General features: G+C 41.6%; 1 protein-coding gene across 1 annotated transcript in view; it reads left to right on the top strand.

Annotated features, from left to right (window-relative positions):
* Positions 1 to 27,824, top strand: part of CEP290 (centrosomal protein 290) — a 3,346,332-nt gene that overhangs the window by 2,526,837 nt on the left and 791,671 nt on the right. Inside the window, exon 37 of the mRNA XM_044087863.1 lies at positions 24,782 to 24,995. Within this exon, the coding sequence (XP_043943798.1) occupies positions 24,782 to 24,995 (214 nt within the window). The remainder of the gene's footprint in view (positions 1 to 24,781; positions 24,996 to 27,824) is intronic.

Raw genomic sequence — 27,824 nt, forward strand, 5'->3', positions numbered from 1 at the left:
TTAATAATAGAAATTTTTGTTAACATTGGAAGTTTTAAGTGTTGCCATCTTGACATGTCTTGGGAAATGGAGGACCAGACTTTGGATAAGTTAGACTGTAAAAGAGAAGAAGAAGAATGATCATAAGAAAAGCAGTAGGGTCTTATTAGAATGAAGAAGGAAGTTGGTAGATAGAGGCTTGTTGAAGCCTGACTTTCAAGATTCACTTGGTAAGGCTGACCAGACCTCCAAGTCCTCAAAGAGGTCAAAGTCCTCGAAGGTGTCCTCGGAGCCCAGGCCATCGGCTCCTAGTTCTTCTGTGTGGGCGTGGTCGCTAGATCAGTAGTCCTCGGAGCCGTGCACTGAACAGATGCCTCGGAGCCAGTCCCTGGTCTTGGTACCGGTCTCCGAGACTCTGAAGTCTCCAACCCTTCAATCCGTGGTGTCTTCAGTTCCTTTGACCCGTTTGTCAAGGACCCTTTCCGATGTCGATGTGGACTGGGTGGTGCAGAGGCTTTTAGAGAACCCGGCATTTGCTAAATTACTATCGGCTTCATCCCAACTGGGTTCAAAGCCTGAGACTGTCCCACTGGCTGTGACTACTTCTCCTCCAAGCCAAGCAGGGCCTTCGGAGCCGGAGGAGGAGGATCTGATAATTGTGGAGCCTTGGAGCCGAGGCCTGTCCCAGTGCCTTCGGCTCCTTCAACCCTGACTTCTTCGGTTCCGTTGGAAGAGTCTCGGAGCCAACACTATCTCGTTGGCTGCGGGGGGGGGGGAGAGTTGAACCGATGTGTCAGTTCCGACCCTTCCTCTCGGGGCTTCGGCACAGATGAGCTCGGCTCCATCCTCTGGTTCGGAGCCCGCTGTCTTGGTGCCGGGGAGGCTGCTGTCTTCCTTGGAACCGGTGACATCCTTGGGTTGAAGCGGCGGTGCCTTCAATGCCATGAGGAGGGTTATGTCATCTAAGACACACACATCGTCATGTCCCTCCTCTTCCTCCCCTAAAGTGCTAAGTTCTGTCTCTACATCTCACGTTCCTGTCAAGCGTCGAGACCCAGAGCCTCAGGTACCCCTATTGGGTGACCCCTGCTCTACTGAGACTTCACCAGAAGCCCCCTCTGATGAGGTTCCCAGAAAGAGATTATGCAAGAGGAGGCATATAGATTCCCCTCAGGAAACTTTGACATCAGACACCGACTTAGAGGAATCAGAAGGGTCCCCACGGTCCCCCCTTGGAGGATATCTCCTTTGCGGATAACCTGGAAGTCCTAAAGCAGAGGGGTGACTGGCAGTCCATTAGCCCTACTGAGGATGAGTCAGTGCTCCTGAAGGCCTTTGGGTCTCAACCTTCCACCTCCTGGATGACTCTGCCCTTCGATGAACTAATGGATTTGGTCGCTCGAAGGGCATGGGAGTCTCCTGATTCCATGGAACAGGTCCCTCGGAGGCCTAATAAATTTATCACCTCCCCCAAGACAAGACGTTTCTCACTAAGGGAGTCCCCGTTGATGCCATGGTGGTGGTGACGGCCACCAAGAAAGAGATGTCAGAAACCTCCTCCTCTGTCCATCCTTCTAATAGAGACTCTAGGACGATGGACAGATACGGGAAACGCATCTTTAGTTCTGCGACATTTGCCATGATATCGCTTAACTATTTAACCCATTTCACCCGTCTTCAATGAGATGTCTTCAACGAGATCTCCTCAAAGAGCTTGGAGATACTCTAAAGGGCAACACAGATGATGTTGTCTCTGAGAAGGTGATGGCATAGCTTAACACCCTTAATTCTATTGTGAACTCGTCCATGCGGCTCATTTCTTATGCAGCCGATGGATCGAGCCAAGCAGCAGGTTCAGCGATAGCTCTGCGGAGACAATCCTGGATGCACTTATGCTGTTTTGCAGAATCCTTCATCTTCCTTTGTCAACACCCCATTTGATGGCTTTTCTTTTTTGGGCCCAAAGTCAAGGAGACTCCGACTAGGTGTGAGCACGATGGAAAGACTCTATCTGCTGTAGGAGTCTGTTTTTCCACTCCTACTAGACCATACCACAAAGGGCAGAAAGGTGGGAAAATGTGGTACCGAAAGTCCCAAGGAGTTTTCCAGAACACACTTAGTGAACCCCCCTCTAGGGGCAGAGGAGGGGGCAATAACGGAAGATGCCGCCCTGGCGGCAGAGAGGATCTGCAGAATCAGGGCGACAGGGAACAGTTCCTTGGCAAGGCTAACCAGCGCTCCTGAGGGGAGGCCCGACTGTTCTGCTCTGGAGGCAGTCGGGGGTCGCTTGGCTTTGTATCCAGATGCCTGGATAGGAATTACAACAGATTCTTGGGTACAAAGCATAGTTACCAGAGAATACTTCATTCCATTTCTATGAATCCCACCTGTCGGCACAAAAATCCCAGATGTTCCACTCAGTCTCAGGGATCAAGCAGCCGTAGAAATCCAGAGGCTGCAGGAAAAGAGAGTCATCCAGCCAGTCCCAGCAGACCAGATAGGATCCGGAACTTACTCCAGATTCTTTTTAGTTCCAAAGAAGACGGGGGACTGGAGACCCATCTTGGATCTCAGCAGACTCAACACATTTTAAAAGAGAAATTCCGGATGGTCACGCTTCAGTCTGTCCTTCCATTCCTCATAGTGGGTGATTGGATGTGCTCCATAGATCTCAAGGATGTGTACTACCACATCAATATGGCCAGGCCATCCAGAGGTCATCTGCGTTTCTGGCTGGGAGCCAGTCACTACTAATTCCGAGCACTGACCTTTGGACTCACCACAGCCCCCAGAGTGTTTACCAAATGCATGGCAGTAGTTACAGCTCACTTGAGATGTCTAGGATTCTGAGTGTTTCCATATCTGGATGACTGGCTCCTTACTGCCACTTCCAGGCATCAACTAATTCTGTCCAGGGATCACACTCTCAGTCTGTGCTCTCAGCTAGGCTTCACTATCAATTTCAAAAAATCTGCGTTGTCGCCATCACAGCATATCTCCTTTATTGGAGCAGAACTAGACACTACTACTGCTACAATAAGATTACCCCTAGACAGAATAACCTCTTTACGGACTTAGGTCTCAGACATTCTGCAGAGGAAAAAAGTACCTGCCCATCAAGTTCTAAAACTCCTAGGCACCATGGCAGCTACACTCATAGCAGTTCCTCTGGGACGAATGCACATGAGGATTCTTCAGTGGTTACTATTCACCCAGTGGTCATACCAACAACTTCCCATGTCGTCCTTAGTCATGATTACAGACTCTTGCAAGATGGATCTTCGCTGGTGGTTGAGCAGCCAACAACTTACGATGGGTCGTTCATTTGTTCTCCCCCCGCCGTTGTCCACGGTGACCACGGACACTTCCCTGATAGGGTGGGGGTGCTATTTCAGGGAAGTACTGCCCAAGGCACCTGGTTAGAGACAGAGTCGCTGTTGCACATCATTGTTCTGAAGCTGAGAGCAGTGCTTTTGGCATTGCAGCACTTTGACAACTCTCTACCTCTAGGGACGATTGCTATACAGGCAGACAACATGTCAGTTGTCTGGTACATCAACAAACAAGGAGGAACCAGGTCTTATCCCCTGTGTCGAGAGGCCTTGAGAATTTGGCAGTGGGCTGTATGCACCAGGCACTGTCTGATAGCAACGCATATCCCGGGGAAATACAATGTAATAGTGGACAAATTGAGCAGAGCCATTCTGTTACCTCATGAGTGGTCCCTCAAGAACGAAGTTACGGAGAAGATTTTCCACAGGTGAGGCCAGCCTTGCTGTGACCTGTTTGCATCCCCTGTGAATTCCAAATGAAGAAGCTACTTTGCCCTAAATCCCCCACCGCGGCCAGCCCAAGGGACTCGCTGGTACACGATTGGCCCCTGGGACTCCTGTATGCCTTTCCTCCTATTTCCCTGATTCCCAAGTTCTTACAGAAAGCCAAAGCGCTTGGCAGGATGGTAATCTTAATAGCTCTGCTTTGGCCTCGTCAGATTTGGTTCCCCGTTCTCTGACTCTACCAACTGGAAGAACCTTGGATTCTGGACCCAGTTCCAGACCTTCTGACACATTTGTCAGGGACCCTCCACCCCTCTCTTCGTTCCCTCAGACTGACAGCTTGGCTGCTCCAATTCCCTTCCTAGCCAGGTCACATGACTTCTCTTCAGAGGTATAACACATTCTTGTATCTTCCCATAAAGGTACCAGAAAGTTATATGCTAGTAAATGGAAGCGTTTTGCCATTTGGGCTTCTCGAAACAATGTTGATCCCTTTGTGGCCCCTATTGCTAGTATTCTGAAATTTCTCTCTCAACTTTTTCAAGAAGGTGCTGCGGCTGCCACAATTAGAGTACAATTGGCTACCATCTCGAATTTTCATCTTGGAGCTGAGGGTCCTAACGTAATGTCGCACAAATTGTGTTGGGCCTTCCTTAAGGGCACCATTCATCTCAGGCCTCCTGTTAGACAGCCCTTTACTTCCTGGAATCTAAATTTTGTTCCGTCCTGCATTATTCTTCCTCCTTTTGAGCCTGCATCATCTTGTCAATTAAAGTTCTTATCCTGGAAGACTATTTTCTTGGTGGCCATTACTTCAGCATGCAGGGTATCTGAGCTTCAAGCCCTTTCTGTCAAACCACTGTATTTGGTGTTTCATCCAGACAGGGTTTCACTGAGGACTAATCCTTCATTCTTGCCAAAAGTGTGCTCTGAGACCAATCTGAACCAAACTATTGAGCTTCCAACTTTTTTCCGTAATCATTCTAGTCAGTTGGAATACATGTTGCATAAACTTGATGTCCACAGACAATTGAGATACTGTTTGGACAGGACAAAGGAATTTCGAAGATCTGACCAACTTTTTGTATATTATGCAGACGCCAAGAAAGGATTCTCATTTTCTAAAGTTACCCTTTCCAAATGGTTAACTGACTGCATTAAATTTATTTACTCTTCTTCCAAATAAACATTAGAATATGGTGTGAAGGCCCATTCAACTAGAGCTGTCTCCATGTCTTCGGCTTATACGACTCATTTACCTTTGGATACTATATGTTCAGCTGCCACTTGGTCTAAGCCTCATACCTTTATCACTCATTACAGAGTGGACAAGGCCTCCAGGGACAGGGCTTCCTTTGGTTCCACTGTCCTCAGGAATATACTCCTGTGAGCCACCCAGGATTAGGGTGCTTGGGACACTACCCACGTGTAAGAATAAACGGCGAGATTCAACAACTTCACATAAAGAAGTTATGTTCTTACCGTAACGTTCCATGTGAGTTGTTCATCTCACCTTTATTCTTACATTCCCATCCACCATCCCCCTCCAGGGTCTCGAAGAACTGATAGACTTGGGGTCTGGTAGTCTTTTCTGGGGTTCTTAATCCTGCTGGAGTACTTCTGAGTTACCTTTTTATTGCTGCTGAGTTCAGCAAACTAGATCTGGGGTTGGACGGAGAGCATCATGGGATAGGGGCCTGACCTCGAGCTATTCTGAGATCTTTAGCTAGTAAAGCGGACGACTCGGAGTGGAGGAACCCACGTGTAAGGATAAAGGCGAGATGAACAACTCACATGGAACATTATGGTAAGAACATAACTTCTTTTTTTTATGAATTCAAAGTCCCTTCCTCCTTTCTCAGGCCTTGTCAGCTCCCACATTTTTCTTTGGATCTGTAGGATCTAGTGGTACAGGGAACTATCCAACTTGTCCCCTTATCTCAACAGGCAACTAGTTTCTATTGTGGGATGTTTATGGTTCCCAGGAAGGAGGGGTCATGGAGACCCATTCTAGACCTGTCTTTTCTCAATACATTTCTTAAGATTCCTTCTTTCAGGATGTTGCCTCTTCAGACACTTTTCCCTCTGCTGCTTCCTCAGGCCTTTTTGGTATCATTGGATTTGAAGGATGCTTACCTCCACTTTGCTATTCACCCTTTCTTTATGATATGTTTACATTTCTCTATTTCTTGCTCTAATTATCAGGTCTCTGCTGTGCCATTTGGTCTTCCTACAACTCTGAGGGTCTTTATCAAATGTCTGGCCCCTATGGTAGCTTTCTGCAGACTTCAGGGAATTCAGATGTTTTCTTCTTTGGATGAACTTTTGATTCAAGCCCTCTCTCAGCAACTCCTCCTTCAGGATCTACAGTCCACTATGCTTCTGTGCAGTGTGGAGTTCACACTCATTCTCAAAAAGTCTTCATTGACTCCCTGTCATGACCAAGTGTATCTGGGTTGCAGAATTCACACTATTCCAGTGTTGGCTTGTCTCCTACCTCCTAAGGTCCTTGCTTTGACTGCTTATTTCCAGCCTCTTCGTCTTCCAGTCCTTCCTGCAAGGGAATTTCTCCAAGCTCTGGAGTATGTGACATTGAACATTCCCATAGTTCACTCTGCCAATTCCACATGAGGAAGTTTTAATGGTATATCAAGATTGTTTGGCTCCAGCACTGCCACCTTTTGGCGTTACTGGTTCCTCTCTTGCCTTGTCTCCATTTCAAGCTGTACTGGTGGATTCACCAGATTTTCCTGAATCTAGGTCTGTCTTTTCAGGTTCCTCTCCCTACTCAGCAGCTGTACACTGATGCTTCCTCTCAAGGTTGGGGAAAGTCCAAGGTCTATGGTCCCATCAACAACTGGCAGACCATATCAAAACTGAGGAAATGAGGGCTCTACTTCTAGCTCTCCAGGCTTTTCACTGTCTTTGGTTTTCCAGGTCCTGTAAAGTTCATTTACACACAATGCCAGAGTCATGTGGTACATCAGCAAACAAAGGGACACAAAATCTTACCTTCTTTGTAGGCTGGCTCTTCAGGCTTGTCTACATTCCTTTAGAGCACAGTCTGGTCGCAGACTGTTTCAGCAGGTCCAGAACAAATCATCATAAATGGTTGCTTCAAAGTGAGGTGTTTCTGGACATTTTACATTAGTGGGCCACTACTCATGTAGATCTTTTTGCCTCCACTCTGAACAGACAGCTTTCCTGTTCTGTTCCTGAGTGCAAGTTCTGTTGCTTGGAAAGTGGATACCATGTATTTTTCTTGGAAGGGGATGTTTCTGTATGCCTGTCACCCTTTTACTTTACCACCAAGAATCTTGCACAAGATCTCGTGGGACACACCCAAAGTCTTCATGGTGACTCCCTTTAGGCCCAGAAAGCACTGGTATCACCTTTTATCTCATCTGGCCAAGGGCAAGTTACCTCACAGAGGATGGACCTTCTGATACAGGACAAGAGATCTCTCATTCACACTCACTTGTCTACACTTCAATTGACACTTTGGGTAATAAGGTTTTGATTCCTTTTAGGCACCAATTTTCTGAGGATGTGCTTTGGATTGTGCAGGAGGTCAGAAAACCTACTACTAGAAAATCATGTGTGACTAAATGGAAAAGATTTTCTATTTGGTGTCTCAAGTATGACTTGGAACCTTTTTCTGTGTGGGTTCTTGCATTCCTTTCTTATATGTGTGAGTTGCTCAATTCTGGTTTGACGTATTCATCTATTTAAGTTAATTTGTCAGCCATTGCCACTAGTTTGCCTTTGAATCCTCCTTTGGCTTCTAGTTTCCAAGTCAAACAATTTTTAAAAGGCACCCTTCATGTCCACCCTTCTTCTTCCTTACAACATTGTACTTGGAAGACTGTCTTGTTTGTAGCTCTTACTTCTGCCAAGAGGATCTCTGAACTTCAAATACTAATGCCTGTTCCACCTATTTTGTTTTTTCACAGGGACAGGGTGTCTCTTCATGGCAGTCTTTATTTTATGCCCAAGATGGTTAATGATTTGTCCCTGAATCAGTCCATTGATCTTCCTTCTTTTTCCCCATCTCCACAGGATCCTAGTGATAGAGTTCTTCACACCTTGGATTTTCATAAACAGGTCAGGTGTTACTCGGATAAGACAAAACATATCTGGAAATCTGAGCAGTTTTTTGTTTCCTTTCATGACAGGAAATTATTTCTCCAACCAGGCAGTATCTAACCAAATCATCTCCTCCTGAATATCTAAGGCCATTTCTTTTTACTATTTTTTTCATGGCAAGCAGCTTTCCCCTTCTATTCAAGCTCATTCTAACAGAGAAATGGCCTCTTATGGTGCCTTTTCAAGGGTCTGGATACCAGATCCATCTTGGAGGTTGCTACTTGGTTTTCTGTTCACACTTTCACTAAACATTGCAAGTTGGATGTCATTTCTAGGGCAAGAAAAATTTTGCCAGGGCCATCCTTCATGGGTTTTTGGAGGGCTGTTCTGTGGCTTCCTCCTCCCAAACTTTACTCCTGAGAGATACAAACTCTACTGTAAAGAATAGTGCAACAGTGATAAGAAAGGATGTAGTACAGTTGTGTATGAACTTAACCATAACAGTAGATGTCCTAGTTCTCACTGTTGCACTATTCTGTCTTTCCAACCTACCACCTGTTACTTTTTGTTGTTTTCTTTCTGACCGAGGGGTGTTTCTTTTATTCTCTTCTTCCCTTCTTAGATGTACATGTTATTACTTTCCTCTAGGGTTGCTCTACTTCTTTTTGGGACACATCAGCTCTCAGGATTAGTCATTGTACATTACATATGTACCTCGCTCCTTGCACGTAGGACATATGTCTAACGTATGGCGCCTAGAAGATTTAAAGGCTTTCCCATGCTGGATGAATGTGTGTCTCTCCTCATCAGGATATCCCAGTAAAGAAAACTACGACAATGAGAAGTAAGACATCTACTTATGGTAAGATCCTACACAACTGCACTTTCCTAGCAAAAGAGTTCCCCCATCATTATATTGATAGCTTGCTTCATGTCAGAGTCTGCATCAGGATTAGAATCTGTGATGCTGTCAGCTTTTCTTTCTAGACTTTCAGATGTGATTGAGGTTGCTAGCAAACTACCTTTCAGGTGATCATTTTTTACCATTTGTAAAAGGTATTGTATAATGACAGAGCAAAACCTGGTGCAACCCTAGTCAGTTATTTTAAAGGTCATCCAGACATATCTCAGGCAACTGTTATGACTTATATCTCTGTTATTTCACAGTCAATGCACATCTGTTAGTTATTTTTGACCATCACGATCTTGTGGAGGGCTGTATTGTAGCCCAACACTGGATGATCCACCAGTTAAAATGAATGGATCATTCCCGCAACAGAAGTTCCCACCCTCCTTCTCCTTTATATGTCTAAGTTATATTAATTGAGGAGGGGGTAGAATTCTGATAGCTGCTGCTAGCGGTGCTAATGTTTCAATTCAAGTAATCATAAATATCTTTTGGGTTTATTTTGTTATAGCAGTACAAAACATTGAGAGCCAGCAGACTGTAGCATAAAGAATTTATTAGCTCAAAAGCATAATAAAAAAGAGACAAAACAGACCGGTTTTGGCTGTAAAAATTACAAAGCCTTCTTCAGTGCAGTAAAGACATGTACACTTGTTCTCCTTTTTATAGGCAACCACTAGATGAAGCTCCAAATTAGTAAATTAATTAATCATACCAATTAAAGGTATTCATTAAGTCCTGGTGAAAACAAACCCCCCCAGTTTGATAATCCATTTCTTTTCTTTATTGTTTAGAATCTGATGCCAACCTGATTTATTTGTTCTCTGTCCAATAATTCTGTCTATCACAGTAAAATTAAAGGATGTATTCCTATGTGCCTCAGTGTGTTTGTTTAAAGCATTCGTGAGCTTCTTGTGTCTGATGTCACTTAAATGTTCAGAAATTCTGAATTTTAAAGGCCTGGACGTTTGTCCCACATAAAATGCAGAGCAGGAGCAGGTAGCCAAATAAATCACCCAGTCTGTCTGACAATTCGCAAAAAAGAAAATATCTGCCCAGTGTTTTTGCTGCTGAACTGGCATGTCTTCATCATCCTTCTGTAGTGAGTACAATGGCCACTGGGAAAACATCCCTTAAGTTGGTCCCCCACGAGAGTAGTTTGTATAGAAATCACCTTTACATCTCCAGCCATATTTATAATGACTTCAAAATGAACCTAAATTTTTGCCTCTCCTGAAAGAGAAATGACATCTGTCATCCAAAATCTTGCATAGTTTTGTATCTGCTAAGAGTATGTTCCAGTTTCTACGGACACTATTAAGTAGGACATCAGTATTCCTTCCATAAGTAGTAACCAGTCAGATGGTTGAATCTTTGTCCATAGTCTTATCCCTGTATGTTAAAAATCCTGCCTGTCAGGATTAGCCACCCATTGTCTGGCCTGATAGATGTTCCCCATTTTGTAGCCCCTATTCCTGAATCTAGTGGTTTGGTCGTCTTGATATACCTGATAAGTAGTATCATTTGAGCATATTTGTTTCATACGCAAAAATTGTGATTTTGGGATGTTTCTGCATATATGTGGAGGATGAAAGCTGGTAGCATGGAGAAGGGAATTATATTGGGGGTATTTCCGATACACTTCTGATGTTAAAGTATGATCATTGTTCCTAGTAACTAAAACATCCCAAAAAGTGATCCTGTTAATGTAGTAGGTGACTGTAAATTGTATACCCCATTTATTATCATTTAAATATCCATCAAACTCCATAAGATAATCAGGATCCGATCTCTATACTAACCAGCAATCATCCAAGTATCTTCTCCAAATATTGATCTCATCTAGATAGATATTGTGTATATTGTCATAGATGAGCTATTCCTCAATGTGGGCCATAAATAAGTCAGCGTATATGGGAGCAAATGAGGCTCCCATAGCAGTGCCTTGTATTTGTAAGTAGCATTTGTTCTGGTAATAGAACACATTCTTGGTGAGAACGTGTTCCGCAAGGCAAAGTAAAAAAAAGTGTTGAAACCCGGTTGGTACAATTCTGACTTACATAACCAGTATTCTAATGCTTCCAGGCCCGCCCAGTGAGGAGTGTTAGTGTACAATGCAGAAACATCTAGGGTTCAAAGTAACCACCCTGGCTCAAGTTGCATCTCCGAAATAACTTTAAGGAATTCCGTAGTGTCTTGGATGTGGGCCCTAACCCATTTAAGAAGTGGTTTAAGATACTGTATCAGAAACTGGGATAACGGTTCAGTGATAGAACCCCTATCTGTAACTATAGGTCTACCAGGTGGATTTTCCAAATTCTTATGTATTTTGAGTAGAAAATATATATACTGACTGGAAGGATCGCGCACCATGAGGTGATGCAGTGTGTTGTCTGTGATGATTCCCTCATTCTTGGCGGATGCCAAAAACTGGTCGATTTGTTTCTTGAAACCAGGAGATGTTCATCGTGTTTCACCATTGCAGTCATCACTGTAGGGTTCTTCCTGCCGGCAGGCAGCCCTCGGTCGGCCAGAATCCCAAAGTCTGGGTCCGGCGTCGGCTGTTCAGTCATGCTCCCTGACGTCAGAGTGCCAGGAGTACAAAGCTGCCAGCCAACGCCATGTTCTCCAGTCTTTCTTGCCGTGCGGTGGAAGCAGTTTGCAAGTGCCGGTCGGCTGACTCCTGATATTTTTTCGTGCTTCAGTCTGCAGACTTACTTCTTCTCAAAGCTAAGTACCCCGTTGGGGAAACTTTTTTCTTGCTCCAGTCCGATGTCAGAAAAAGTTAATAATTGTATTTCTTGTGGGAAGCAAATACCTCATAAGGATTTCCACTCTTACTGTATTCCTTGTTTAGGCTATGACCACGACGTAGCTAGTTGTCGGTTTTGTGCTAGATATAACCAACGTACGATTAAGCGGAGTTACGATTTTGCTTTTCACTACTTTGGCAGGCGATTTAATTATAAAATGTCGTCGGACACGCTTCTGACTACCGGAGTTCACAAACGACGCAAGGATAAGGACAGGCCTCCGAAGTCCAAATCATACGACGGTTTACAAGCAGAGCCAGCTACAGGTTCGGCCGTTGTCAGTGAGGCACTTTCGCAGCCCCTGTCGTCGGCCATTTCAGAACCGATTGCCAAAACGGACTCCCACGAGGAGCCAACAAGGCCTTTGAGTACTCCAGCTGCAGGACCTTCGGACAATGCTCCCTCGGATGGGTCCGGAGCCGCTGTGCAGGTACCGGCTTCCGAGGGGGTTTTCAGGTCTAAACAGCTTCTGATAAAGGCAAATCCAAAGACAAAGGTGAAGACTCCATCTAAATCAAAGACACCAGCCCAGGCCTCTTCTGATCCGGGACCCAAATCTCAGAAACAGCTGCTTAAAATGGTGGAGGACTTACTAACCATGATTAGGGGTTCACATCCCCCTCCAGACAAAAGGCCAAGGCAAGAATTGGATTATGAATCCTCTGATCAGGCATCTATTTCTTCAGTGTCTTCCTCTGAACAGGAATATACTTTCCCTCCTTATGAGGATTCTGATGCTGAGGAATCCATTCCATCAGCTTCTCTCCTTGAGGATTTTTCTTTTGGGGAAACTTTACATGACATGAGGGAACATTTTCACTGGGAAGGACAGGAGTACTCTGAATCTAAGACAAGGCTTAGGGTTTCCTTCTTCTTCCCCAACATAGACCCCTGGCTATTCCTCCTATTTTGGATATTGTGGATGATGCTTTTTCTGAGGCTAATTTAACTCCTGACTCCTTTCCTCCAGCCTCTGCTAAGCCTGACAGATATTACAGTGTCCCTGACTCCCACCCAAAAATCCTGCTGCTGATCCAGAAACCATTTCTCAGGGTCCTAAGGCCGCCTCTGCTAAAAACCCTATTCCGACAGATAAGGATTCTAGAGCTTTGGAGAGATGGGGCAAAAAAGTGTACACTTCTGCTACTTTATCTATTAGGGCTTTAAATTGTCAATTTCCTATGCTAAAATATCAGCAATTCCTGCTGTCTGTTATGAAACAAAAGCTAGGTACCATTTCTGCATGTACAGATAATAAGGAATTACACAATTTGATGCATGCTACTGAGCAAGTGGGGAAGCATGGCTTACACTGTGGTTTTGATGCCTTGGAGGCTTCATGCATGGCGGCTGCCACTGGCACAGTCATTAGAAGGCATGCTTGGTTAAGGGAACAAAACTTACCTAATCAAGTGAAAGCAAAGTTACTGGATGCTCCTGTTCAGCATAATGTTTTGTTTGGGTCTAAGGCTGAAGAGATGATAAAGAAAATGGAGGATAAGGCAAAATCCATGCAAACGGTTAAGGATTTCTTACAAGTTCAGCCCCCAAGATTTAGCAGAAATTGGCCAACTAAAAATTGGTCCTTTCCCAGCTCGGACAGGCCTCAGAGGGGTAGATATAGGCGCTCCAGAGGGAGGGCCCAAACACAGACCTCTTACAGACCTAGACAGTGGAGTGCTTCCACCCCCAGGGGTGGAGAGGACAGACCTCAATCTTACAGAAAACAGGCTCAATGACTCCCTCTGCATGGCTCCAGGAACTTCCTCCTGGAAGCCCCTCTAGGAGGAAAACTCTCTCTTTTTCAACAAAATTGGACTTACATAACCCACAACAAGTGGGTTCTGGATGTAGTTTCAAGAGGTTACAAATTCCACTTTCATACCTTGCCAAGACCAAACGGATGGCCAGACCTACCAAAACACCAATGGGCAGAGGCATTAAACCAGGTGGGATCCCTCATGGCTATGAGGGCCATAGAACTGGTTCCACAATCAGAGACGGGCCAAGGTTTTTACTCAAGGCTCTTTCTAGTTCCCAGAAAACAAAATTCATGGAGACACATTCTGGATCTGTCAGTCTTAAATACTTTCCTGGAGATACCAAAGTTCAAGATGCTTACTCTGCAGCAGCTCCTGCCAATGTTGAGCAAAAATGCATGGATGGTGACATTGGATTTAAAGGAGGCTTACCTACACATCCCTATCAGACAGGCGTGCAGAAAATACCTCAGGTTCAAGGCCGGCTCTAAACATTACCAATTCTCTGCACTGCCCTTTCGCTTGTCTGCTGCGCCCAGGGTCTTCACCAAGTGCTTGGCACCAGTAGTAGCTTATTGCAGACTCAAGGGAATTCAAATTTACCCTTATCTGGACGACTGCCTTATAGAAGCAGACAGCAAGGATGTCTTACTCCAGCACCTGGAATTTGTTCAAAATCTACTCAAGTACCTGGGATTCACTGTGAACATAAAAAAGTCAAATTTGACACCCATACAGCAGATAACTTTTCTGGGTGCTCTTCTAAACACAACAACCCAGATGGCATTCCTGACATCCGAAAAACAACTACAGCTGGCTTCAACTTTCAAAACCTTGGCGTTAATGTCTCAGCTAACTGCAAGGAAATTCCTGCAGGCTTTGGGTTACATGGCCTCCTGCATCCTTCTCATACCAAATGCAAGACTACATATGAGAAAAATACAATGGTACCTAAAAAGTGTATGGTCCCAGCATTGCCACAGTCTAGACACACAGATTGCTGTCTTGCCTTGCCTACAAAAGGAATTCCATTGGTGGACCATGGCATGTCTTCACAACAAAGGGAAAGCCTTCAGTCTGCCTCCAGCCAGCCACGTGTTAACCACGGACGCCTCGGATTACGCATGGGGAGCTGAGCCCACTTGCAGGGGAAAGGCCTGCAAGGTTTTTGGACAGAGGATCAGAAGCACCTACATATCAATTTAAAAGAGATGTTAGCTGTACAGAATGCCCTCTTAGCTTTCAGGGATCTTCTACAGCCAGGACAACTACTGATATGGACAGACAACACCACAGTTATGTGGTACATAAACAAGCAAGGGGGTTCACACTCCTACCCCCTTTGCAGACTAGCCATGATTCTATGGAACACGGCTCTAGCTTGCAAAGTGGATCTACAAGCTCAGTTCCTGCCAGGGAAACAAAGTATTCTGGCAGACAGCCTGAGCAGGAACCTGTCAGACCCACACGAGTGGATGCTAGACACCCAAATATTCAAGATGATTACAGAAGCCTGGGGCTGCCCGGACATAGATCTATTTGCATCCCCCCTCAACCACCAGTTACAGATTTTTTGCACACGGACATTTCACAAACTAGCATGGAAAGTGGATGCTCTCTCATTCAGTTGGAGAAACCTCTCGGGGTATGCCTTTCCTCCACTACCTCTTCTTCCACGGGTGTTATTAAAGATCAAGCAGGACAAACCCAAGATGATTTTACTGGCCCCAATTTGGCCTCGTCTATTTTGGTACTCAACACTGATGAATCTATCCCAGGAGCCTCCTTGGATTTTACCTCAGATTCCAAATCTTTTGTCCCAACACCAGGGCCAGGTTCTGCACTCCCATATCAAAACTCTCAGCCTGGCAGCCTGGCGAATTCAGGGTCTATGATTAATCCTACCCTTCCCAAACAGGTCATGGATGTCATCTTAGAAGCCAGACGGCCTAGCACTAGAAAATCTTATGCAGGTAAATGGAAGAGATTTTGCACCTTGATGCATGCTCAGGATTCGGATCCTCTCATTCCTAACATCCCATTGATTTTACATTACCTGACAGACATGCTACATAAGGGTTTATCCTTCTTCTCCATAAAAATACATGCCTCAGCTATCTCTGCACATTACAGTACAGATCCTCCAATCTTTTCGCATCCACTTCTGAAACAATATCTCAGAAGAGCAAAGAATTTAAGGCCCCCTAGGACACCACCCATACCTGCCTGGGACCTCAACTATGTTCTGGAAAAACTCACTCTGCGTCCTTTTGAGCCTGCTACTACATCTGATATTAAGTATTTATCATGGAAGACAGCTATCCTATTGGCTTTGACTTCAGCCAGGAGAGTCTCGGAGTTACAAGCACTCATGGCTGTGGAACCTTATATTATTTTTCACCAAGATAGGGTGTCTTTAAGGACTAATCCTACTTTCATGCCTAAAGTGGTTTCCAAAGTGGCTTTAAATCAAACTATTCACCTGCCAACTTTTTTCACTAATCCACAAAATAAGGGGGAAAGGGTCTTGCATTTCTTGGATGTACACAGGCAACTTTGTTTTTACCTGGACAGAACCAAGGATATCAGGAAAACACAGCAACTGTTTGTTTCTTATGCAACAAATTCCCAAGGCAAAGCTATTTCAAAACAGACCATTTCTAAATGGATTGCTCATGGAATCAGATTTTGTTACTCTCATCATGGAAAGCAAATCCCAGGAAAAATTAGGACTCACTCTACCAGAGCTGCTGCTACTTCAGCTGCCTTTCTCAGGGGAGTACCTACCAAAGATATTTTGGAAGCTGCAACTTGGAGTTCAGTGCATACTTTCTCTAAGCACTATAATCTCCTTCATTACTCTAAGTCTAGGGCAGGCTTTGCTTCTGCAGTCTTGCAGGGCCTTCTAGCCACCCCTTTTACTCTATAACCACCACCCTTTATCTCAGCTTTGGGATTCAACCCTACAGTGATGACTGCATCAGTGAAACACGATGAACATAGTACAGTTGTGTACACTTACCATAAATGTAGATGTTCGAGTGTCTTCACTGTTGCAGTCTGGGTTACCCACCCTCCTGTCCCCTCTTATACTTTCATTAGTGTGGTTTCCTACTTCACCCTTCTTCTGAGGTGTATTTGCTACAGGGTATGGGGTTTGTTGTATGTTACATTTTTGTTTTACTATTAGCCTACACTTTTGGGCACGTGACATCTGGGGCAAGAAAAACTGGAGAACATGGCATCAGCTGGCAGCTATGTACTCCTGGCACTCTGATGTCAGGGAGCATGACTGAACAGCCGACGCCGGACCCAGACTTTGGGATTCTGGCCGACCAAGGGCTGCCTGCCGGCAGGAAGAACCCTACAGTGATGACTGCAACAGTGAAGACACTCGAACATCTACATTTATGGTAAGTGTACACAACTGTACTTTGGGTCCAGTGTCATATGAGTATAATAACGACTGTCAGTTAACTGTCTCACAGCTTCTGTGTAATATTGGGTCCAATCCTGTACCTCCACTGCCCCACCCTTGTCTGCAGACAATATAGCCAAATGATAGTTTGTTTCTAGTTCATGGATTGCATCCATGTCGGTCTTTGAGAGATTGTTTGATTTGGCACGGAACTCCCTAAAGTTGAAATGCAGATCTTTGAGAATGCAATTCTGAAACATTAACACATTATGATGCATCGATGGCATAAAATTAGATTTGTGGTATCTAAATCCATCCTGCGATTCAGGATTAGGTGCTGTCTGAAAAAATAATCTCAGGTTAAGTAATCTATAAAATGAGGTAATATATCGTGCAAATGTATCCTCAGATACATAAAAGCCAGGTATAAAATTAAGACCTTTATTCAAAATTTTAACTTGGAGGGTGACAAAGAGGTGGATGAAATATTCAGTACATTGTTATGTTCTATTTCTGCACCATCAGTTTCAAAATAATTTCTGAACATTTAAATGACATCAGACACAAGAAGCTCACAAATGCTTTATACAAACACACTGAGGCACAGAAATGCATCCTTTAATTTTGCTGTGCTAGAATTATTGGACAGAGAACAAATAAATCAGGTTTGCATCAGATTCTGAACAATAAAAAGAAGAAATGGATTATCAAACTGGGGGTTTGTTTTCACCAGGGCTTAATGAATACCTTTAATTGGTATGGTTAATTAATTTACTAATTTGGAGCCTCATCTAGTGAATCCTATAAAAAGGAGAACAAGTGTATGTGTCTTTACTGCACTGAAGAAGGCTTTGTAATTTTTACAGCCGAAACAGGTCTGTTTTGTCTCTTTTTTTATAATGCTTTTGAGTTAATAAATTCTTTATACTACAGTCTGCTGGCTCAAAACGTTTTGTACTGCTATAAGGTCTTTTTGGAGCCTTGCAGTTGCCATACTTGCAGGGGCTGCTTTATCTACGATCATTTCCCTTCCTTCTCCTGCTGTTGGTCTGTGGCATGCTGTGTATCAGGCACAATCTAAAACCTGATGAGGACTTATTTTGAGTGTAATACTACTGAGGCTCATTACTTTTGGTTTATTCCTTCTAGTTTGGTGGATTTTGGATGCCATTTTGACTAAACCGCTATTTGAGTGATTACAAATAAGGTTACATGCCTTCCTGTTTAGTTTAAAACTGTGTTGCAGTTATTAGGACATCGGGCACTGTTTAAGCAAGGGCTGCAACAGGTCTCTTGCACAGTAAAAGAAATCTGGTATTTTTACAGCGTTTATTCTACAAGTGAACATCTAATTATACTAAGGGCTTCCTGTAGGTTATACTGGACGTTTGAACAGCATTTTGTCACCAATGTATCATGAGTAGTACATCTTTACTGCTTAAACCTTTTTTTGGCAACTAATAAAAGGTGGGTTCATTAACATCAGGGAATCCACTTTGACTTTATATTTTTTGCTTTTCAAGCTGTTTAAAACTGTTTTGTACTCTCGGAAGCATTGAGCGCCATTTTCTGGATCAGTTTTTGCTCATTTGAGGTGTGTGCTAAAGGAATTTGATATTTTCACAGCCATAATTCTACAAGTGAACATCCATTATATTTTCTTGGGCATACAAAGAGCTTTTTGCAGGTCACACTGGACATTTGAGTATTTTGTCACCAATGCATCATGAGTAGTACATCTTTACTTCCTAAAGCCTTTTTGAGAATCATTAAAAGGTGGGTTCATTAACATCAGGGAATCCACTTTGACTTTACGTTTTTGCTTGTCAAGCTGCTTTGTACTCTCGGAAGCATTGGGCGTCATTTTCTGGATTAGTGTTTGCTCATTTTGGGCCGTCTGCTTGAGACTATTGTGTAGTTTTGGTGAAAAGCTAACATATTGTATGAAGGACTGGAACAACTTTGATGCAGGATATATTTTGGATTAGTACTTTCAGGGAATGCATTTTGCTTCAACTTTGCAACATATAGATGAATAAGTGAATGTACAAGGGTCGAATGGTCGCCATCTTGTTAGACTTGGTTATAGTTCATTCTTTAGTACAGGAGGAACATTGGGGACTTAATTTACAAACAATTAAGGGCAGAATCATCAGTATACTGCTGCCAAATATCGCATTGGGTTTGGATTTACAGTTTAAGAACTTTATACTTGTTTTTTGAGGCTGAAGTATGCAGTCTGTTTCATCATTGACAAATTTGCTTATGGACATTTAGGTGATGTACGATTCTTTTCACAAATTCGTTTTTGAGCTAATTAAACCATCATTTTTTACTTGGGATCATTTTTCTCATTTTTATGTATTAAACTAGACTGCACTAGTTTACATGATCAATGTGGATTAGTTCAACTGCTGTTGGGAATAATTTTGATTGTATGAACATATTTGTGGTAGGATTATAATACTTATTTAACAAGCAGTGTTTAACTGTTCAGGACTGGATTTACAGTATATTCACAGTGGAATTTATGACTTATTGTTATATATACTAGATATTAACTCTAACACTAAGTGCTTTGGGACTGTGGATTTTTGAACCTGTTTTATTGGTTTATAATTGTCACACCACTTGGAAGTCACTCATTTCTTCTCTGTGTACTTTATATAATTTTTCATTTACAGTTTGGTGTTTAGGAATCTACACCCAATATTGCATTTGTATATTACTCTGGGATATATCTTTGCATATTATAACAAGATTGCCTAATTGGGTTTTGACTCAACCTTTGGGACCTTGTCATTCAAGATTTTTTTCCCTACTAGGAACGAGCTATACCAAAGGGTAAACTCCTTGGCAGGAAGTATATTTACATTGGTAGGGCCAATTTCGTTATTATTATTATTAATACCTATTTAACATTTGGATGTTGGACATATGACTATTGTTATCAGCCTTTCTTGATCCATGGTCTGGTTTCTTTTGGATGGCAACAAATAATTATCAACAGCAAGCACTATTATAGTTCATGATTAAGATTATGGTGGAGGTTATAGATATGCGTACTATGGACTTAATACTGCTTAAGAATAAAGGTCAATGTTCTTCTGAGTGACTTAATAGCAGGGGCTAATATTGTCCTAAATCCTATTAAATGTTGGATATTTATATGAACACTTTATAACTGCAGAGTCACCGACTGGATTGGTTCTGATAATTGAGTGTTGAGACTTAGCACTGCTTAAAATGTATTTATTGAGGAGTAGGGGCTAATATTGTCCACACTCAACCATTTTTTATTGTATTGGTACATGAGCATAGCATTGCTGTAAGGGTTGCCTATTGCTTCATAAATTATATGATTTAATGTCTATATGACAAGAAGTTTTGAAATAACAGTATAGGACTTTTTCTGGACCATTGAATCAAGATTAGGCTTTCCGATTACCACAATTGGGGCATTTATCATATATTCATAGCTCCAACACCTGGTGTTAGTATAGGGGATAAATAGTATTTATTATAAGTGCTGATTATTGACCACCAATGGATCTTACTAACCTGCTGAAGGGTTTATCCTCAAACAGGGACAATTTGGCCGTATTTGGCCTTGGCAATATAGTTAATCAAAATGGGCCTACAGATTTGGTTTTGGAAAATACATGTGAAGCACAGTTTCTCAAACTAAACAAGAGTATGAGGTCCCTTCGGACCAATGTATGGCATTCTAAGCTCTTTAAGGCATACCTAACCAAGGGCATTTCACCAAGGGGGGGTGAGAGTACATATATAGCCCTTGGTTTATAATAGTGACACAACCCTGACAGAACAAGGGCGGCGCAGTGGTGCAGCGGTTAATGTTGTCGCCTCACAGCAAGAGGTTCTCCGGTTCGATTCTCGGCTGGGGTGCCTTCTGTGTGGAGTTTGCATGTTCTCCCTGTGTTCGAGTGGGTTTCCTCCGGGTACTCCGGTTTCCTCCCACATTCCAAAGACATGCATCTGGAGCATTTCTCCCCGGGCCTCCGCTGAAAACAGGCTCTGTGGAACCTAGTCGGACTTTCCCGGTCAACAAATGTTAAATAAAAAAAATAAATAAATAAAAACAAAGGGCTTTGGCTCAACAAACAGCTTCCATGGGTATTGTGGAAATTTTAGCCTCTCATTTCGAGAGAACCATTGATAAGGATATATCAATAATCACACAAATGTGTGTGGACATTCAGAAATTTGAAGGACAAGAGTCCTATAACACTGGTCTTAGGAAACTTAGCCAGGACCTGCTAACCCTGGAGCAGCAGTTGAAAGACAGAAAAATGAGAAAGTTCCGTAGGGATCTAGCTGACTATGAGGGTGGGCATCCCTTTTCTAGTAACGGCAGGTTCAAACAAACACATTGGAAGGTGGTCAAAAGGAAAAGACCAAGTTCCATTTTAAAGAAGCCTTCCTCATCCAGTTATGATACTTCTGGTGAGGAGTCCTCATCGCTTAGAGCCTGATGCACAGCATGCCCCAGATTCCCCAGCCTCTAAACGAAGCAATACACAGATCCCTTTAGGGCAAGGAGGGGGGGGGGGCAGGAAACATCACAAAGGTGGACAATATGGAAGGATTGTTGAAACTGATGGTGCAGAAATAGAACATAACACTGTATTGAATATTTCATCCACCCCTTTGTCACCCACCCAAGTTAAAATTTTGAATAAAGGTCTTAATTTATACCTGGCTTTTATGCGTCTGAGGATACATTTGTACAAGATATTACCTCATTTTGTAGTGTACTTAACCTGAGATTATTTTTTCAGACAATATCTAATCCTAAATCACAGGATGGATTTAAATACCACAAATCTAATTTTATGCCACCAATGCATCATAACATGTTAATCTTCCAGAACTGCATTCTCAAAGATCTGCATTTCAACTTTAGGGGGTTCTGTGCCAAATCAAAGAATCTCTCAAAGACCAACATAGATGCTCTCCATGAACTAGAAACAAACCATGGTTTGGCTATATTGTCTGCAGACAAGGGTGGGGCAGTGGTGGTACAGGATTGGACCCAATACAACACAGAAGCTGTGAGACAGTTAACTGACAGTCGCCGTTGTACTCATTTGACATTGGACTCAACTCCTGGTTTCAAGAAACAAATCGACCAGTTTTTGGCATCCGCCAAGAATGAGGGAATCATCACGGACAACACATTGCATCACCTCACTGTGTCCCGACCCTTCCAGTCAGTATATATATTTTCTACACAAAATACATAAAAAGTTGGAAAATCCGTCTGGTAGACCTGTAGTTTCAGGTAGGGGTTCTGTCACTGATCCATTATCCCAGTTTCTGATACAGTATCTCAAACCACTTCTTAAATGGGTTAGGGCCCACATCCACGACACTACTGAATTCCTTAAAGTTATTTCGGAGATGCAACTTGAGCCAGGGTGGTTACTTTGCACCCTAGATATTTCTGCATTGTACATTAACATTCCTCACTGGATGGGCCTGGAAGGATTAGAATGCTGGTTATATAAGTCAGAATTGTACCAACCGGGTTTCAACCCTTTTTACTTTGCCTTGTGGAACACGTTTTCACCAAGAATGTGTTCTATTACCAGAACAAATGCTACTTACAAATACAAGGCACTGCTATGGGAGCCTCATTTGCTCCCATATACGCTGACTTATTTATGGCCCACATTGAGGATCAGCTCATCTATGACAATATACACAATACCTATCTAGATGAGATCGATATTTGTAGAAGATACTTGTATGATTGCTGGTTAGAATGGAGATCGGACCATGATTATCTTATGGAGTTTGTTGGATATTTAAATGATAACAAATGAGAGATATACAATTTACAGTCACCTACAACATTAACAGGATCACTTTTTTGGATGTTTTAGTTACTAGGAACAATTATCATACTTTAACATCAGATGTGTATTAGAAATACCCCCAATATAACTCCCTTCTCCATGCTAACAGCTTTCATCCACCACATATATGCAGAAACATCCCAAAATCACAATTTTTGTGTATGAAACAAATATGCTCAAATGATGCTACTTATCAGGTATATCAAGAAGACCTAACCACTAGATTCAGGAATAGGGGCTGAAAAATGGGGAACATATATCAGGCCAGACATTGGGTGGCTAATCCTGACAGGCAGGATCTTTTAACATACATGGATAAGACTATGGACAAAGACAACCATCCGACTGGTTACTACTTATGGAAGGAATACTGATGTCCTACTTAATAGTGTCCGTAGAAACTGGAACATACTCTTACCAGATACAAAACTATGCGAGATTTTGGATGACAGATGTAATTTCTCTTTCAGGACAGGCAAAAATTTGGGTTCATTTTTAAGTCATTATAAACATGGCTGGAGATGTAAAGGTAATTCTATACAAACTACTCTCGTGGGGGACCAACTTAAGAGATATTTTCCCGGTGGCCATTGTACTCACTGCAGAAGGGTGATGAAGACATGCCAGTTCAGCAGCAAAAACACTGGGCAGATATTTTCTTTTTTTGCGAATTGTCAGACAGACTGGGTGATTTATTTGGCTACCTGCACCTGCTCTGCATTTTATGCAGGACAAACGTTCAGGCCTTTAAAATTCAGAATTTCTGAACATTTAAGTGACATCAGACACAAGAAGCTCACAAATGCTTTATACAAACACACTGAGGCACACAGGAATGCATCCTTTAATTTTACTGTCATAGAATTATTGGACAGAGAACACATAAATCAGGTTGGCATCAGATTCTAAATAATAAAGGGAAGAAATGGATTATCAAACTGGGGAGATTTGTTTTCACCAGGGCTTAATGAATACCTTTAATTGGTATGATTAATTAATTTACTAATTTGGAGCCTCATCTAGTGGTTGCCTATAAAAAGGAGAACAAGTGTATATGTCTTTACTGCACTGAAGAAGGCGCTGTAATTTTTACAGCCGAAACCGGCCTGCTTTGTCTCTTTTTTATTATGCTTTTGAGCTAATAAATTCTTTATGCTACAGTCTGCTGGCTCTCAATGTTTTACACTGCTATAAGGTTTTTTTGGAGCCGTGCAGTTGCCGTACTTGTAGGGGCCGCTTTATCTACGGTTTATTTTATGTTGAGTATAGCTTGGCAGAATTACACATCTTCAGACCAGGTGCATGACTTATCAAATTATGAGCACCCAGAGTGGTTAGTTTAGCTCTATTGGTAGAACCCCCCCCCCCCCAACACAGGTCAGAGTTCCAGGTGCACTTGTTGATTGCTTCTTTCTCTAAAAAAGTACATAAATGGCATAGATTACTGTTTCTTTACAACCGATGTCCATGGTTGTATGAGATAAACTGTTGCCACTTTTGGTGAATCTTCCTGCTTGTGAAGCTTGGCTGATAGACTGATGTATGCTTGTAGATAATATTCCGTATGTAATGACTAGGCTGTAACAATGATCCTGTGATTCAGACAGCTACCTGTGTGGCAAATTCCCTTTCTTACAGTATCAGTTTATCTACAAGTGGAATGGATCCCAAGTACCCCTTCCTCATATATTCTGACAAATTTGGGAGTTTTCTGTATGTACATCTGCATTACCTGTTAGCAGTGGGTGTCAAATTACCATTGTTTTTCTTCATTTATTTCCAGGAATGATTTTTCTAATGATAGTGGGTGAACTGACAGATTTAGGAGCTAGACTTACTTAAGTAGTCCATATGTGATGTTGCAGTATCCACCTGCATAGGGGTAATGAACCCCTGAATGCAAGAACTTTAGGGCAAACCTGATTAGTGTAAAAGGGTGAGCCCATTTGTTAACCTATCAATGAGGGTCCCCAAAGACAATCTGGCATGATAAGAACATTCCTGTTTTCAGGATATGATAAAGCATTGGCAGTCTTTATGACCACTTGCATTGTCTGATAAAAATAAGGGCATGATGGATACCACAGCCATATCTACTTGTATCATCACTGTTTGTATCTGCTTTTTTTACTGTTCTTTTTTCATTATTTGCATTGTCAGACGTGAGACAAAACATGCAGCAGAGGTGAAGGAATTAAGAAATGAAATAGATGATTTGAAATCCTTACAATCTCAAATGGAAAAAGAATCTCAATACCTAAAGACAGAACTGGAAACACAAAAGGAAGCCAACACAAGGGCACCGACAACAGCTATGAAGAACTTAGTAGAGCGACTCAAAAACCAGTTGACGTTGAAGGAAACACAGCAAAAAGTAAGTAGCATTAATTCTGATATGCTGTAGAGTCATAGAAAGTATTGCAGCTGTCATGCTGTATCCATACTCATTTGCCTGTACCCTGTTTGCTAACATGTTTCTGTATGTCACTGCATGTTTGATGTTTAATCACTGAAAAGGCAAGCAGGTTGTACTGAATGGAAAATATGGCCTGCATGTGGTACCCCTCCATGCAAGTGTCAGCGAAGTGCCTGCTCAGTCCTCAATTCTTTCTTGCCACCTTACACAGTTTAGATGCTCCTAACATATCTTTTACGAAAAGTTCCTGTGTGGTATAGGCTGCCCTGTAGTCATCACATCAGGAATCCAAGGCCACAACAGATGTGGCCTTTATTGTTTAGTGCCAGATTGTTACATTTCAGTCTGAAAGTCAGCCATCATTAGACAGACATGCTGTTGGTATTTATCACTACACGGTGTAGATGTTCAACACAAGGACGAGCTGGGAAATGCATCTCATGGTTCCAGACTGGAGCAAGAAAGGCCAAAGGTAGAGTCCCAGAATGTTCATTAAAATCACTATTAGTATTTAGCCATTCTTTTATAAGTTTACTAAGTAGCTCTTACAGTCATGACAACAAAAGTAACTGCATTATGTAAGGGTGGATCCCATGCCTTTGCTTATACTGACCCAACTGATGAGTACTAATTCACTTGTTGGATCCAATCTGGCCTTGCTAGTGCTCCAAGCCTCGAGCTCTTTTAAGATTTTTTTCCCCTCTCGTAATCTCCATGTGCACCAAATCTCCTTCAATCTCATTTGCCACCTTCAGTGACTGGATGGATTTTTTGACCAAGCAAAGTGCTTCACCTTTATTTACAATGTCATTCTTTCTTTCTGTTCTTTACCTCTTACAGTTTTTGTAATATGTATAAAACAAGCAAGATAGGACCACCACTATAAATATAGTAAAAAGTAAAAATGTTATTCTTCTTAAAACAGAGAGATGAGAGCTTTTGCGTGCTAACAAGGCACGCTTCTTCAGATCTTAAAAAAAAGAATTGATACTGCTTCATATATATATATATATATATATATGCTATCATCACCTTCATGAGAAACACTTGAGGCAATCAATCAATTAGCAAATCATCGTATTATACTCTGGATGCAGCTTCACTTGAATAGTAGTGAATGAATTTAAAGTGAATTTAAACTAACAAAAAACAACCATTGCATCATGTCTTATAACTATGCTTAGGCTTATGCTTGACCTCCATAAAGCTATACAACTAAACAATCCATCACATAAAATATAGAATATGACTATCCATTAATCATAAATTGTATATGTAGAAATATTAAATATAAAATAAGAGAGTATAAAAGTATAAAAATATACTGATACACAAAGCATAAGAATATACTAATATAAAATATATAAAGTAAATATATGGCTGTAAGTGAGAAATTCTACAGTCATATGTAAACCACTACATAAAATGTATTAATAGTATATGTATTCAAGTGAGTAAATACTTTCAATTCATGTATAAGCATGAACATAGCATGTACATCTCATAAACAAAACAAAAATAATAATAGTAAATATATACATTCTATAATCTTATTAATCTAAATTCATTTACGTGCTCATGCTTCTAATACTGGCTTGATACTTACAAAATTATTCAAACCTGGATATAAATGTGCACGTAATTTAAACATCCAACATAGCTCTATCAATTCTAAATAATTCATTTTATCACCTCCTCTTTTATTAACAGTTATTATTTGTAATACTCTAAATTTAAAATGATAGTTCTTTTCAGCAACTATGTGTTTTGCAAGTGCATTTTGTTGATTAGACCATCTAATATCATAAACATGATTATAAATCCTATCTTTAAGTCTCCTAGATGTCATACCTACATAAAAACAGGGACATAGGACACAAGTTGCAAGATAAATAAGATTACTATCATTACATGTAGCATGAAATTTAGGTATAAACCTATAATCTAGAACAGGATGACTAAACAACTGTATATCTGTTATCACATCACACATATTGCAACGACCACAGGGAAATGTCCCAAAACTCTGTTTATCCTTATGTAATTTCTTATGAGTGTCAAAACCATAATCTATACATAAAAGTCTCTTAAGATTCTTACTGTTCCTATAGCTGAATCTAGGAGACTCACCTATAATGTTTAGTATAGTGGAATCAGTTGTAAGAACATGCCAATTCCTTTTAATTATGTTAATAATATTCTTATTGTCATTCATTTATCTAGTGATGAAAGTCACTCGAGTGCCCTTATTAAATCTACTACAACAAATACCTGTTTTCTTTATTTTCATCTCTTTGTCACTGGTATTCATGAAGACAGCTTCCTTCACTCTATCTATCATAGAATTATTATACCCTCTTTCTAGAAATAATTTCTCCATACATTCTATCTGTTTGTATAAATCTGAAGTATCTCTACAGATTCTCTTCAGTCTGTGGAATTAACTTTCAACAATGTTGGAAAACACGAACCTAGGATGCATACTTCTGAAATGTAATAAGGCATTTTTCCAACACGGCTTCCGATACAGAGAAGTGGATAGACATCCCTGTGCATTTTTGGAGATAACTATATCTAAGAAATCCACCTTCAAATGAGAATATATCATGGTAAATTTCAAAAAATCTGTTGTTCATTCTAAGTATCTCACAAAGTCATTTAACATAATAGTATCTCCATCTCAAATTAATAGGATATCATCCACAAAATGTCTGTGTAGGAGTACGTGTGAGTAATGTTGACTATTAAATAAAAATGTCTTCTCCCAAAAGTATACAACAAGGTTCG

Source organism: Protopterus annectens, chromosome 11.part0 (assembly GCF_019279795.1).
Source record: "Protopterus annectens isolate FY-2018-M chromosome 11.part0, PAN1.0, whole genome shotgun sequence".
Lineage (NCBI taxonomy): Eukaryota > Metazoa > Chordata > Ceratodontiformes > Protopteridae > Protopterus > Protopterus annectens.